Source organism: Chiloscyllium plagiosum, unplaced genomic scaffold (assembly GCF_037043375.1).
Source record: "Chiloscyllium plagiosum isolate Xiang-an unplaced genomic scaffold, Cpla_swu_hap1 HiC_scaffold_3, whole genome shotgun sequence".
Taxonomy (NCBI): domain Eukaryota; kingdom Metazoa; phylum Chordata; class Chondrichthyes; order Orectolobiformes; family Hemiscylliidae; genus Chiloscyllium; species Chiloscyllium plagiosum.
Window position 1 is genome coordinate 77,947,903 of NW_028270141.1, and position 12,188 is coordinate 77,960,090.

Genomic DNA, 12,188 nt, shown 5'->3' on the forward strand with positions numbered 1-12,188 from the left:
ATATGGACAAAATCTACCACCCTGTCCTCATCAATGTTACTTTCTCTAAAAGTTCAATGTGAGACATGACCTTCTCTGTGCAAAACCATGCTGCCTATCACTAAAGAGTCTCTATTTTTCCAAATGTGAGTAAATCCTATCCCTAAGAATCTTCTCCAATAATTTCCCTGCCACTGACTTAAGGCTCACTGGTAATTTTATTGACCTGTGTAGAAAATTGACTAGCTAAAAGAAACAGTAAGCATCAATGGATCAGTTCCTGGTTGGCAAGATTTACCTTGTGCCACAGTGGTCACTACTGGGACCTCAACTAGTTTAAAAATTATGTAAATTGCTTAGATGAGGGAATAAAAGGATACTTACTAAATTTGCTGATGACACAGAGGTAAGAAAATATGTTATGAAGAGGACATAGGCAGCTATAGATAGTGCATAGATTGTTTAAGGAAATGACTAAAATTGGGCAAATGAGGCATAATGTAGGAAAATATGAAATTGTCCATTTTAATTGGAAAACAACCTAAATAGTGAGGGTCTGCTCAGCTCTGAGATGCAGAGGGATCTGGATATCCTTGTGCATGAATCTCAAAAATTAGTGTGCAGGTACAGTAAATAATTAAGCAAGCTAATAGAATGTTATTGCTTGAGGAACTAAATAAAAGTAGGAAGGTTATGCTTGACACCACATCTTTATTGCTTCTCTTGGGGTTAGCAGATAATAAACTTATTATTTTGCTTAACCCAAGAAAACCTTGCAATCGACTCCTTATTACAACAATAAAAAAAATCTATATTTTAACTGATAAAATCTGTAGCAGCAAATGAGGATAGGTGATTTTTCCTTCCTCATCTACTCATTACTGAAGAAAAATTCTTACCCAGATAATAAGACTATGAATCTCATGACCAATAGTTGAGGTAAATGGTGAATAATTGCAATTATGGAAATCTAGGCCAACGTATGAGGAAGATGGATGTGCTGGTAGGATTAGATGTGGAGTGATGGGAGAAGTTGAATATAAATGCCACCAATGGGTTTATTGGTCTAAATGGCCTGTTTCTGTACTATATCTTCTACACAATTCTACAAAACCCAAGCATTTGCATTGAATCCAAGGGAGTGACATGTTTGCAGTTTTCTTTTTTCATCAAATCTCACCCTCTACCTGTAGAAATGTCTTTTTTCTCTTTTTTTTTTCAAACAATCATGTTAACTTGCTTTCATGTTTCATTGTTGAAAGAAGGATATCGTCCCGGAGATTTTCATCTTCGTTTCATAAAGGCTAATATGAAAACTTAGAACTTCAAACAGTTGATCCATTTTATATCTCAGGAGATAAAGGTGACTGGTTGGCAAACTGACAGTTTTGTTGAGGCATTACCATGGCCAGTCTCCAGGGTAATTGAAGAAAGGTAGAAGGCTTGAACACGTTTCTGAAATCTACAGTAACAACTAATTTATCGTCATCAATTGAGCTTCGAACATGACTCCTTTATGCTTGCAGAAGTGACATACGTTCATTCACAAAGCCCTGTTCTCTAAAAACAGTGTGTGTGTTGAAATTTTGCTTCTTTTTTGAATTGCTCAGGAGCTTGGGAAGCCGTCAGTTCTCCATTGCTTTCCCCATGGCATGCCTCCACAAATCAGTCTTGACTTGGCAAGCAAATAATGCCCTGTTCTCCTTAGCATCCTTGCATTTAATGATTACATGACAAAACCTTAAGCAAAACACCTCTCTTCTCAGCAATGTTCAATTCTGGACTTCATTTTATTAATAATTTCTCAACAATTTGGACCTCTTGCAAAATTGCAGTTCCAATAGGTTGTGGTTAGTGCTGAAAAACAAATAATAAAGTAAGCAAGACAGCAATTATTCTTAAGTCAAGGAAAAAACAATCTCTTTCCATCTTAAAACAATATTAATGTTTTAAAAAGTTGTACCAGTTTGATTTATATTTGAATAAGATCTTATAATTAATGAATGCATGATCAATGTTTTAATATCTAACTTTAGTCGTTACTTAACAATACATTTCTGATTGCATTTTACAAAATGCAACCTCAACTGCAACGAGTACAAATCATGGATTTATGATTGTGTAGATTGTGGTTTTCTAAGCAATCATTTCCAATTTGGCAATAGTCTGCACCTCGAGAGAACAATAACAAATATATCCTTTACTATTATATTGGCCTATTCGCCTAACAGATCAACAACTTGTTTAGCTGATTGTTGTGCAAATAGGAAACTTCATAGTTGCAATGTTTCTCCATGATATAATTTTGTAATTATTTTTAGGACTTCTTGATTTGAGGCCAGAAGTCATAGGAGCAGATATAGGCCATTCAGCCCATCAAACCAAACCGTGAGATCATGGCTGATCTGATAATCCTCCGCTCTGCTATCCTGCCTTTTTCCCATAAACTCAATTCCCTTATTGATTAAAGATCTGTCTATCTCAGCCTTGAACTTGTTTTGTTTAGTTTGAAATATTTCTGCATCATTATAGTTGTGTGGTTTTTTTATTGCTTTTGTATCCGAGTAAGATTTTGAGCATATTCTTTTAGTTATTTTAGTACTAAGTTAGAGGGCATTGTTAAAATTCAATTTCTGAGTTTAATTAATCATTCCACAAATCTGTGCAGTAGAAAATTAAGCTATTTAATGGATGTCCTGGTCAATGCTGAGTCTACTGATTTCAATCACCTTAATTAGAACAAAGCATATTGGACATGCAAATATGTAGATATAGGGTGAGGACAAGATTAAATTTGGGGTTAAGATATTTGATTGATGTTATTGCTCAAATAATGTAATTTGTTTGAAATACCACAGGATACAAGATGCCGACAGAACGTTTCATGGTGAAAGTGCTTTTAGATAGTGGGGGAGGAGAGAAATTTGAAGAAAATCCTATTTGAGATATTTATGTATATACCTGCTTAAGGTTGCAGAATAATTAGTTCAAAATGTTCTTGCAGTGTCTGCGATATACTCTTGCCTATGCTTAATTCACCAAATGCAGTGACATTATGATGACATTTTATTGTTTGAACAAAATATAATTATGTAGAAATATCACTGCAGTCAGATGATATAGAATCAAGATTTTTCATTTGTAAATATATAAATTAAGAGTATGAAGCAATTAAATTTTCAAATGTCTGAGTTGAGAAAAAAATGATTTGTGCCATCTTTTAACAAAACATCTTTTATAAAACAAAGAACTGAGGATGCTGAAGATCTGAAACCAAAACAGAAATTGCAGGCCTGACAGCAACTGTAGGGATGAAGAGTAACTGGACTTGAACTGTTAACTCTGTTTTTACCCCAGAAATGCTGACAGACCTGCTGAGTTTCCCCAACAATTGCTGTTGTTTCATATCTGACTTTCAACTAGTTTATATTTGATGAAAATGCTGTTCAATAATGTTGATCTTCAGAAGAATGGCATAATTTCAATGTAGAAGAACAAAAATCTTCCAATTATATAATGAATCTGATGACCAAAGGATGTCACAGACTTCTTTATGGCCAATAAAATTTTTTAACTGTTACAATGCAGAAAATATGACAAAGTCTAATAAACGGAAATGGGTCAAATAATTATGCTCTGTTTTTAGTTGGAAGTTGAATATTGGCCAGGGCAATGGGAGAATTGGCCTGCCCTTTTTGATACCTTATTATATTATCATGTACTTTACATGAAAGAGCAGAAAGACTTTGCATTCATGTCTTAAAGACAACGCCATACTCCCTCATAACTACACAGAAACATCATTGAGTTCTGGAGTGAGGACCTTACTGACTGAGTATAACTGAGCTAAGTTGATGTGAAAATTATTTTAGTGGATATTTGAAATATCTACCAATTCTTTTCCATTGAGCAATGCAGTTTGGTTATTACTTTGGCCGTATGAGGGGAGAACAAACTTTTTTTAAAAAAAGCTTATGCTTATATAATGTTGTTTCCAATTACCAAATGTCTCAAAGCACTTCAAAACCTGCACAGTACTTTGTAAAGTCACTGTTGTGAATGTTGGAAATAACCAAAGAGACAATTTGTATTATTAATTAAAGAACTTTTTAATTGTGTTTTCCTTCATGACCTTTGGGAATAACTAACTAGTCATTCTTTTGATAGATGTACTGTCACGATTTGTAATCCAAGAAAAAGCAAACCACTTCTAATCACAATGCAGTATTTATTGTTCTTTGTTTTATATGGAAATGTTTCTTCGTTATTGTAGAATCCTTTCAGTTTCCACATATATTAATATTTTTGTGCTTTAAGTCATTTCTAGCTTTGGTAAACCTACTCTCATCTTTCTACGCTGTATATGAACTGATTGGCAATATGCCACTGCCAAACAAGTCGGCATATTCCTTGCGTGAAGTGCCTACCTCAATTGTTGTAAGTATAACAGCATTTTCTTGCAATTATTTTATCAATGTTGATGTGTTAGCTTTTCACTGTGCCTCGGTACACGTGACAATAAATTCAATTCAATTATTGCTATAAAAAAAATAATATTTTAAAAGTACTTATGTATTGGTTCCCTTGACTGTTGGGGGAAAATGTATCTTGCGTGTAGATCTACTGTGATTTTTTTGTTTGTTTAGCCAAAAATCCAAAGTGCAAACTAGTTGCTGTTGAATTGCTCTGGTGCAAACCTATTTATTGATAGAATTAGAGAATAGTACAGAATTTGAAAATGACTGTCTAAATAAATACTATATCTTTTTACTCCTTTTGTATAATTTAGTGGAATCTATCTCTGCACTTGTAATTTTCTGTTCATGAGTTGATAGGACAGGAAGGATTCAATCCCTCCAAAATGTTGCTCTTCTAAAAGTGAACACCCTACTCTTAGTCTAACCTAACCTAGTCTCAGAGATTTGATATTGCACAATTATGAAAGTAAATTTGTTTACCTTAAATTTTAATAGCTGGATTTTTCTTTTGTCAAACAAAGTGGTAGCTTTCTTTTTTAAAAAAAATTATTCTTGGGCTGAGTGTCATTTGCAAGTGTCATTTATAGCCCATTTCAAACTGCTCTTGAGAATGTAGTCTTGAACCTCCTTTGTAAGCTGCAGTCTGCTGAAGGTACACTCACAATGTTATAAGGTGAAGAGTTCCAGGATTTTGACATCGTGACCATGAAGGAATGTTATGTCAAAATCGGAATTCAAGTGTAATGATGGCATACTCTCCATTGGCCTGGGTGAGTGCAGCTTCAATACAATCAGTAAACTTGATACCATCCAGAACAAAGCTGTAAGCTTGATTGGCACCATAACCTCAAACATTCACTCCCCCTCCACTACTGCCAACACCACCACACTGTTGCAGCAGTCCGGACCATGTATGAGATTCAATGCAGAAATTATCCAAAGCTCCTTGGACAGCATGTTCCAAACCCATGACCATCTTGAAGAACAAGGGTTGCAGATACATAGGAACATTACCACATGCAATTTCCCCTCCAAGCCACTCCCCATCCTGTCTTGGAAATATATCACTGTTCTGCCAGAGTCCTGGAACTCCTTCCCTAACAGGACTATGGATCTATCCATACCAAATGGACTATAGTGGTTAAAAAAGGCAGCTGAGCAGCACCTTTTCAATGGTTACTGGAGATGGGCAGTAAATGCTGACCTAGTTATCAATGCCCACCGCCGATGAATGGATGTTTAGAACAATACAGCACAGAACAGGCCCTTCGGCCCTCAATGTTGCACCAACCTGTGGACTTTTCTCTGCTCGTCTCCCCCTATACTCTCCCAAAATCATCCATAAGCTTATCTAAGGATTGCTTAAATCTCCCTAATGTTTTGAATTGACTGCCTTAGCAGGTAGGGCATTCCACGCCCTTACCACTCTCTGTGTAAAGAACCTGTCTCTGACATCAGTCTTAAATCTATCACCCCTCAATTTGTAGTTCTGCCCTCTTGTACAAGCTGACTTCATCATCTTAGGGTAGACAGAGAAAGACTTTTTCCTATCTAATCCTCTGATCATCTTGTATGTCTCTATCAAATCCCCCCTTAGCCTCCTTCTTTCCAATGAGAAAAGACTCAAGTCTCTCAGCGTTTCCTCAGAAGACCTTCCCTCCAGACCAGACAACATCCTGGTAAATCTCCTCTGCACCTTTTCTAATGCTTCCACATCCTTCCTGTAATGGGGCGACCAGAACTGTACACAATAGTCCAAGTGTGGCCGCACCAGCGTTTTGTATAGTTGGCGCCTGATATTGCGGTTCCGGAACTCAATCCCTCTACCAATGAAACCTAACACGCCGTATGCCTTCTTAACAGCACTATCCACCTGGGTGGCAACTTTCGGGGATCTATGCACATGGACTCCAAGATCCCTCTGCACATCCACACTACCAAGAATCTTTCCATTGACCAAGTACTCTGCCATCCTTTTATTCTTCCCAAAGTGCATCATCTCCCATTTAGCTGCATTGAACTCCATTTGCCACCTCTCAGCCAATTCTACAGTTTATCCAAGTTCCCCTGCAACCTGTAACATTCTTCCAAACTGTCCACTACTCCACCGACTTTAGTGTTGTCTGCAAATTTACTAATCCATCCACCTGCGTCTAAGTCATTTATAAAAATGACAAACAGCAGTGGTCCCAAAACCGATCCCTGTGGAACACCACTAGTAAGTGGACTCCAGACTGAATATTTTCCATCAACCACCCCTCACTGCCTTCTTCCAGAAAGCCAGTTTCTAATCCAAACTGCTGAATCACCCTCCATTCCATGCCTCTGCATTTTCTCTATCAGCCTCCCATGTGGAACCTTATCAAAGGCTTTACTGAAGTCCAAGTATACCACGTCAACTGTCCTACCCTCATGTACATGCTTGGTCACCTTCTCAAAAAAACTCAATGAGGTTTGTGAGACACGACCTGCCCTTGACGAAACCATGTTGATTATCTGAAATCAAATTGTTGCTTGCTAGATGATTATAAATCTTATCTCTTATAATCTTTTCCAAAACCTTTCCTACAACAGAAGTAAGACTCACTGGTCTATAATTACCTGGGTCATCTCTGCTGCCCTTCTTGAACAAGGGCACAACATTTGCAATCCTTCAGTCCTCAGGTACTAAATCTTTACTGGACTGTCACTTTCCATTTTCTTTCCCTTGGACTGTTGATACTGTTTTTTGTGATACCTTTCCAAGTCTGTGGGAATGATTCCAATGGTCTAAGCATTTTATTCTAACAAATTGAAGGTTTATATCCAAACTCTTGTGGCTTGGAAACCACACAGACTAGGAACCTTCTGAGGTGAATATGTCCTCAGAATTGACTTGATTCTCTTGTTAGGAGAAGTTGTTCTACCATCTGAACCAAACTTTAAACCTTCTGTTCTGAAGGCAAAGCTAAATGAATTAGTTGAATGTGTTTGCTCTGCTTGTCATAAATCCAGCATTCTATCTGTTATCCATTAACATTACAGGGGGTCTCTGAAGCACTCAACTTATTATTGCATTGTTTCTTGCAACTGATATATTCACTGTCAAGTGACTTTTCAAACTTGTTTTTATAAACAGTTTCACACAACTAACCCATCCATCGGTATCATGTATATAATACACCTTTTGTCACAACAACCTGCAATCTTTGTCCTACCAGATGATGGAAGTTGCAGGTTTGGGAAGTGCTGCTGAAGAAATACTTATTGCTGCAGTGCATCTTGAGGGTAGTACTGTGCATACTAAAAATGCTTAAGTCAATGGATGTGTACTGTTTAAAGTGGCTGTCTTGTCCTGATTCATGTTGAGTATCCCGAGTGGTGTTGAAGCAACATTACTTCAGACAGGTGGAGAATATTCATTACACTCTTGATGTGCATTATAGGAATACAGTGGCAAGAGTCAAGATGTGAGTCCCTTGATGCAAAACAGTGTCTAATCTGCTGCAGTATGCATGAAGGAGAGGTGATTATGCTTACTTGTAGATGGTATACAATGTAGCCATAGTTCACTGGTGGTGAGGGAAATTAATGGTTTAAAATAGAGTGCTGTTCAAGTGGAGTGCTTTATTCTGGATGGTGTTGGTCGTCTTGAGCTTTGTTGGAACTAATCCATCATGTTCCTGATCTTGTACTTTGTAGGTGGGAGAAAGACTTTGAGGAGTCAGGAGTGATATTGCTTGTAAGAGAACTCCCAGCTTCTGACCTTCCCTAGTAGCCACACGTTTGCATGGCTAGTCCAGTTTTTCTTTTATCCACTAATGGAGGACAACATTTGCTGCTATCCCTGTTTGTCCTTGAGAAGGTGGTGATGAGCTGCCGCATTGAATTGCTGCCCTCCATTTGCATTAAATATACCCATAATATTGTTAGGGAGGACATAGAACATAGAACAATACAGCACAGAACAGGCCCTTCGGCCCACGATGTTGTGCCGAACATTTGTCCTAGCTTAAGCACCCATCCATGTACCTATCCAATTGCTGCTTAAAGGTCACCAAAGATTCTGACTCTACCACTCCCACAGGCAGTGCATTCCATGCCCCCACCACTCTCTGGGTAAAGAACCCACCCCTGACATCTCCCCTATACCTTCCACCCTTCACCTTAAATTTATGTCCCCTTGTAACACTCTGTACCCGGGGAAAAAGTTTCTGACTGTCTACTCGATCGATTCCTCTGATCATCTTATAAACTTCTAACATGTCACCCCTCATCCTTCGCCGTTCTAATGAGAAAAGGCCTAGCACTCTCAACCTATCCTCGTACGACCTATTCTCCATTCCAGGCAACATCCTGGTAAATCTTCTCTGCACCCTCTCCAAAGCTTCCACATCTTTCCTAAAGTGAGGCGACCAGAACTGCACACAGTACTCCAAATGTGGCCTAACCAAAGTCCTGTACAGTTGCAACATCACTTCACGACTCTTGAATTCAATCCCTCTGCTAATGAACGCTAATACACCATAGGCCTTCTTACGAGCTCTGAGTGGCAACTTTCAAAGACCTATGAACATAGACCCCAAGATCCCTCTGTTCCTCCACCTCACTAAGAACCCTACCGTTAACCCTGTATTCCGCATTCTTATTTGTCTTTCCAAAATGGACAACCTCACACTTGGCAGGGTTGAACTCCATCTACCACTCCTCAGCCCAGCTCTGCATCATATCCAAGTCCCTTTGCAGCCGACAAAAGCCCTCCTTACTATCCACAACTCCACCAATCTTCGTATCATCTGCAAATTTACTGACCCACCCTTCGACTCCCTCATCCAAGTCATTAATAAAAATTACGAACAGCAGAGGACCCAGAACTGATCCCTGCGGAACTCCACTTGTAACTGGCCTCCAGGCTGAATATTTACCATCTACCACCACTCTCTGACTTCGACCGGTTAGCCAGTTTTCTATCCAACTGGCCAAATTTCCCTCTATCCCATGCCTCCTGACTTTCCGCATAAGCCTACCATGGGGAACCTTATCAAATGCCTTACTAAAATCCATGTATACTACATCCACTGCTTTACCCTCATCCACATGCTTGGTCACCTCCTCAAAGAATTCAATCAGACTTGTAAGGCAAGACCTACCCTTCACAAATCCGTGCTGGCTGTCCCTAATCAAGCAGTGCCTTTCCAGATACTCATAAATCCTATCCCTCAGTACCCTTTCCATTACTTTACCTACCACCGAAGTAAGACTAACTGGCCTGTAATTCCCGGGGTTATCCCTATTCCCTTTTTTGAACAGGGGCACAGCATTTGCCACTCTCCAGTCCCCTGGTACCACCCCCGTTGACAGTGAAGATGAAAAGATCATTGCCAACGGTACTGCAATTTCCTCTCTTGCTTCCCACATAATCCTAGGATATATCCCATCAGGCCCGGGGGACTTGTCTATCCTCAAGTTGTTCAAAATGTCCAACACATCTTCCTTCCTAACATGTATCTCCTCTAGCTTACCAGTCCGTTTACACTCTCCTCTTCAACAATACGGTTCCTCTCAATCGTAAATACTGAAGAAAAGTACTCATTCAAGACCTCTCCTATCTGTTCCGACTCAATACACAGTCTACCACTACTGTCCTTGATTGGACCTACCAGGAATTCCAGGATTTTGATTGAGTGACACTGAACGAACAGCAATACATTTCCAAGTCAAGATGGTGAATGGCTTGGAGGCAAATGTACAGATCGTGTTGTTATCGTGTATCTGCAGCCCTTGTCCTTCGTCATGGCTGTTGAGGATTGGAAAGTACTGTCTAAGCTGTCTTGATAAACTTCTGTAGTTGATCCAGACTGCTGCTACTGAGTGTTGTTGACAGAGGGAGTGAATGTTTGTGGATGTGGTGCCAGTCAAGTGGGTGGCTTTGCTCTGGATGTCAAAATTCTTGAATGCTGTTGGATTTGCACTCATCCAGGTAAATAGAAAGTATTTTATCACTCTCCTCACTTGTGTCTTGTAGATGGTGGACAAGTTTTGGAAGTCTGAAGTTGAGGATTTCTAGCCTCTTTTCTCAAGTTCCCCAAAATCTTGCTGCCTTTCACATTTAAATTATGCCCCCATTGCTATTGACCCTTCATCTAAAGGGAGAAACTGCTTTCTATCCACTCTATCCATTACTCTTGTAATCTTACTCTCCTCAATCAGGCTTTCTCTCATCCTATTCCGCTCGAAAGAAAGAAGTCAAGCTTAACCATCTTCACTCCACTTTATAGCTAAAATGTTCCATGCCAGACAACACCCAGCACCTCTTCCAATCTAACTACATCCTTCCTAAAGTGCGGTGACCAGAACTGTGCACAGTATTTGGGCAGCACAGTGGCTCACTGGTTAGTACTGCTGCCTTACAGTGCCAGGGACCCAGGTTTAATTCCACAGACATTCTCCCTGTGATCGCCTGAGTTTCCTCAGGTACCCCAATTTCCTCCCAGTCCAAAAGATGTGCCAGTTGGGTGGACTGGCCATGCTAAATTACCTATAGTGTTCACTCATAGTGTAGGCGAGGTAAATTAGCCATGGCAAATGCAGGATTAAAGGGATGGAGTGGGTCTGGGTGGGATACTCTTTGGAGAGTCAGTGAGGACTCAGTGAGCCAAATGATTTCCACACTGTAGGGATTCTATGATACTGCAGCTGTGACCTAACCAAAGTCCTAACACAGTTCCAACATAACCACCCTGCCCTTACAATTTATGCCACGGTATGTCCTGTATACCACCTTAACTATACTATTAACCCGTCCTGCTGTTTCATTGATCTGTGGACAAGCACCCCAAGATCCCTCTTTTCCTCTGATATTTCTAGTGTTCATCGAGCACTTCCTTGTTTTTTTCACTTCTTCAAACGTTAATCACCTCACACTATTCAAGGTTAGATTCCAATTGCCTCTGATTTCCCCATTTGATCAATCAGTTTATATCTTCCCGTAACTTAAGACCTTCTTTCTCATTGTCAACCACTTGGCCTAGCTTCCTGACATTTGCATACTTACTTATCATTCCCTTGGTGCTTTTTTTCTATATTGTTCCTCCCACTCCCTTTGACTCCAGTTTTGCTAAGCCTCCTTAATGCCATGCTTGATCAAATATAGCCTTGATGATAAGGGAGTCATTTTCATCTAATCTCTGGAATTCGGCTCTTTTGTCTATGTTTATTTGAACTAAGGCTGTATTGAGATCAAAAGTTGATGGTCAATAAGTGCCACAAACGGAGTATTGGTGAGCACATTATTGCTAAACATGTTGCGAGATAGCAATGTTGATACTTTCTGACGGTCAAGAGTAGTTTTCCAAGTTAGATTTGACACACCATTTTGTGTACAGGTGAAACCTGGGCAATTTTCAAGTGTTGGGTAGATGTCAGTGTTATAACTGCAGTGAAACAGATTGGCTAGAGGAACAGCAAGTTTTGGACCTCACCTTCAGTACTATTACTGGTATCTTGTCAGGGCCCATAGCCTTTGTAGAAGCCACTGCCTCCTGCCATCTCTTGATATCACATAGAGTGGGTCAAATTGGCTGGAGATTGGCATCCGTGGTGCTGTGAACTTTTGCAGGCAGTTTAGATAAATCATCCACTCAGCAATTCTGGCTGAAAATAGTTTGAAGATTTAAGATTGGTGATGCCCTCAGGATGTTGTTGATGGGCGATTTAGTAATGGTAATATGGTTTAATGTCAATATTTAAATA

The 12,188-nt window shown here is 39.5% G+C and overlaps 1 protein-coding gene across 4 annotated transcripts in view; it reads left to right on the top strand.

Moving 5' to 3' along the window:
• The window catches only part of tbc1d32 (TBC1 domain family, member 32), a 245,760-nt gene that overhangs the window by 128,777 nt on the left and 104,795 nt on the right, over nt 1-12,188 (top strand). For all 4 annotated transcript variants that reach the window (XR_015753686.1, XM_043684303.2, XM_043684307.2 and 1 more), the window contains exon 22: nt 4,297-4,416. Coding sequence is in view for 3 of the 4 variants with exons in the window: in XM_043684303.2 (XP_043540238.2) it covers nt 4,297-4,416 (120 nt within the window). In the remaining variant the exon portion in view is untranslated. The remainder of the gene's footprint in view (nt 1-4,296; nt 4,417-12,188) is intronic.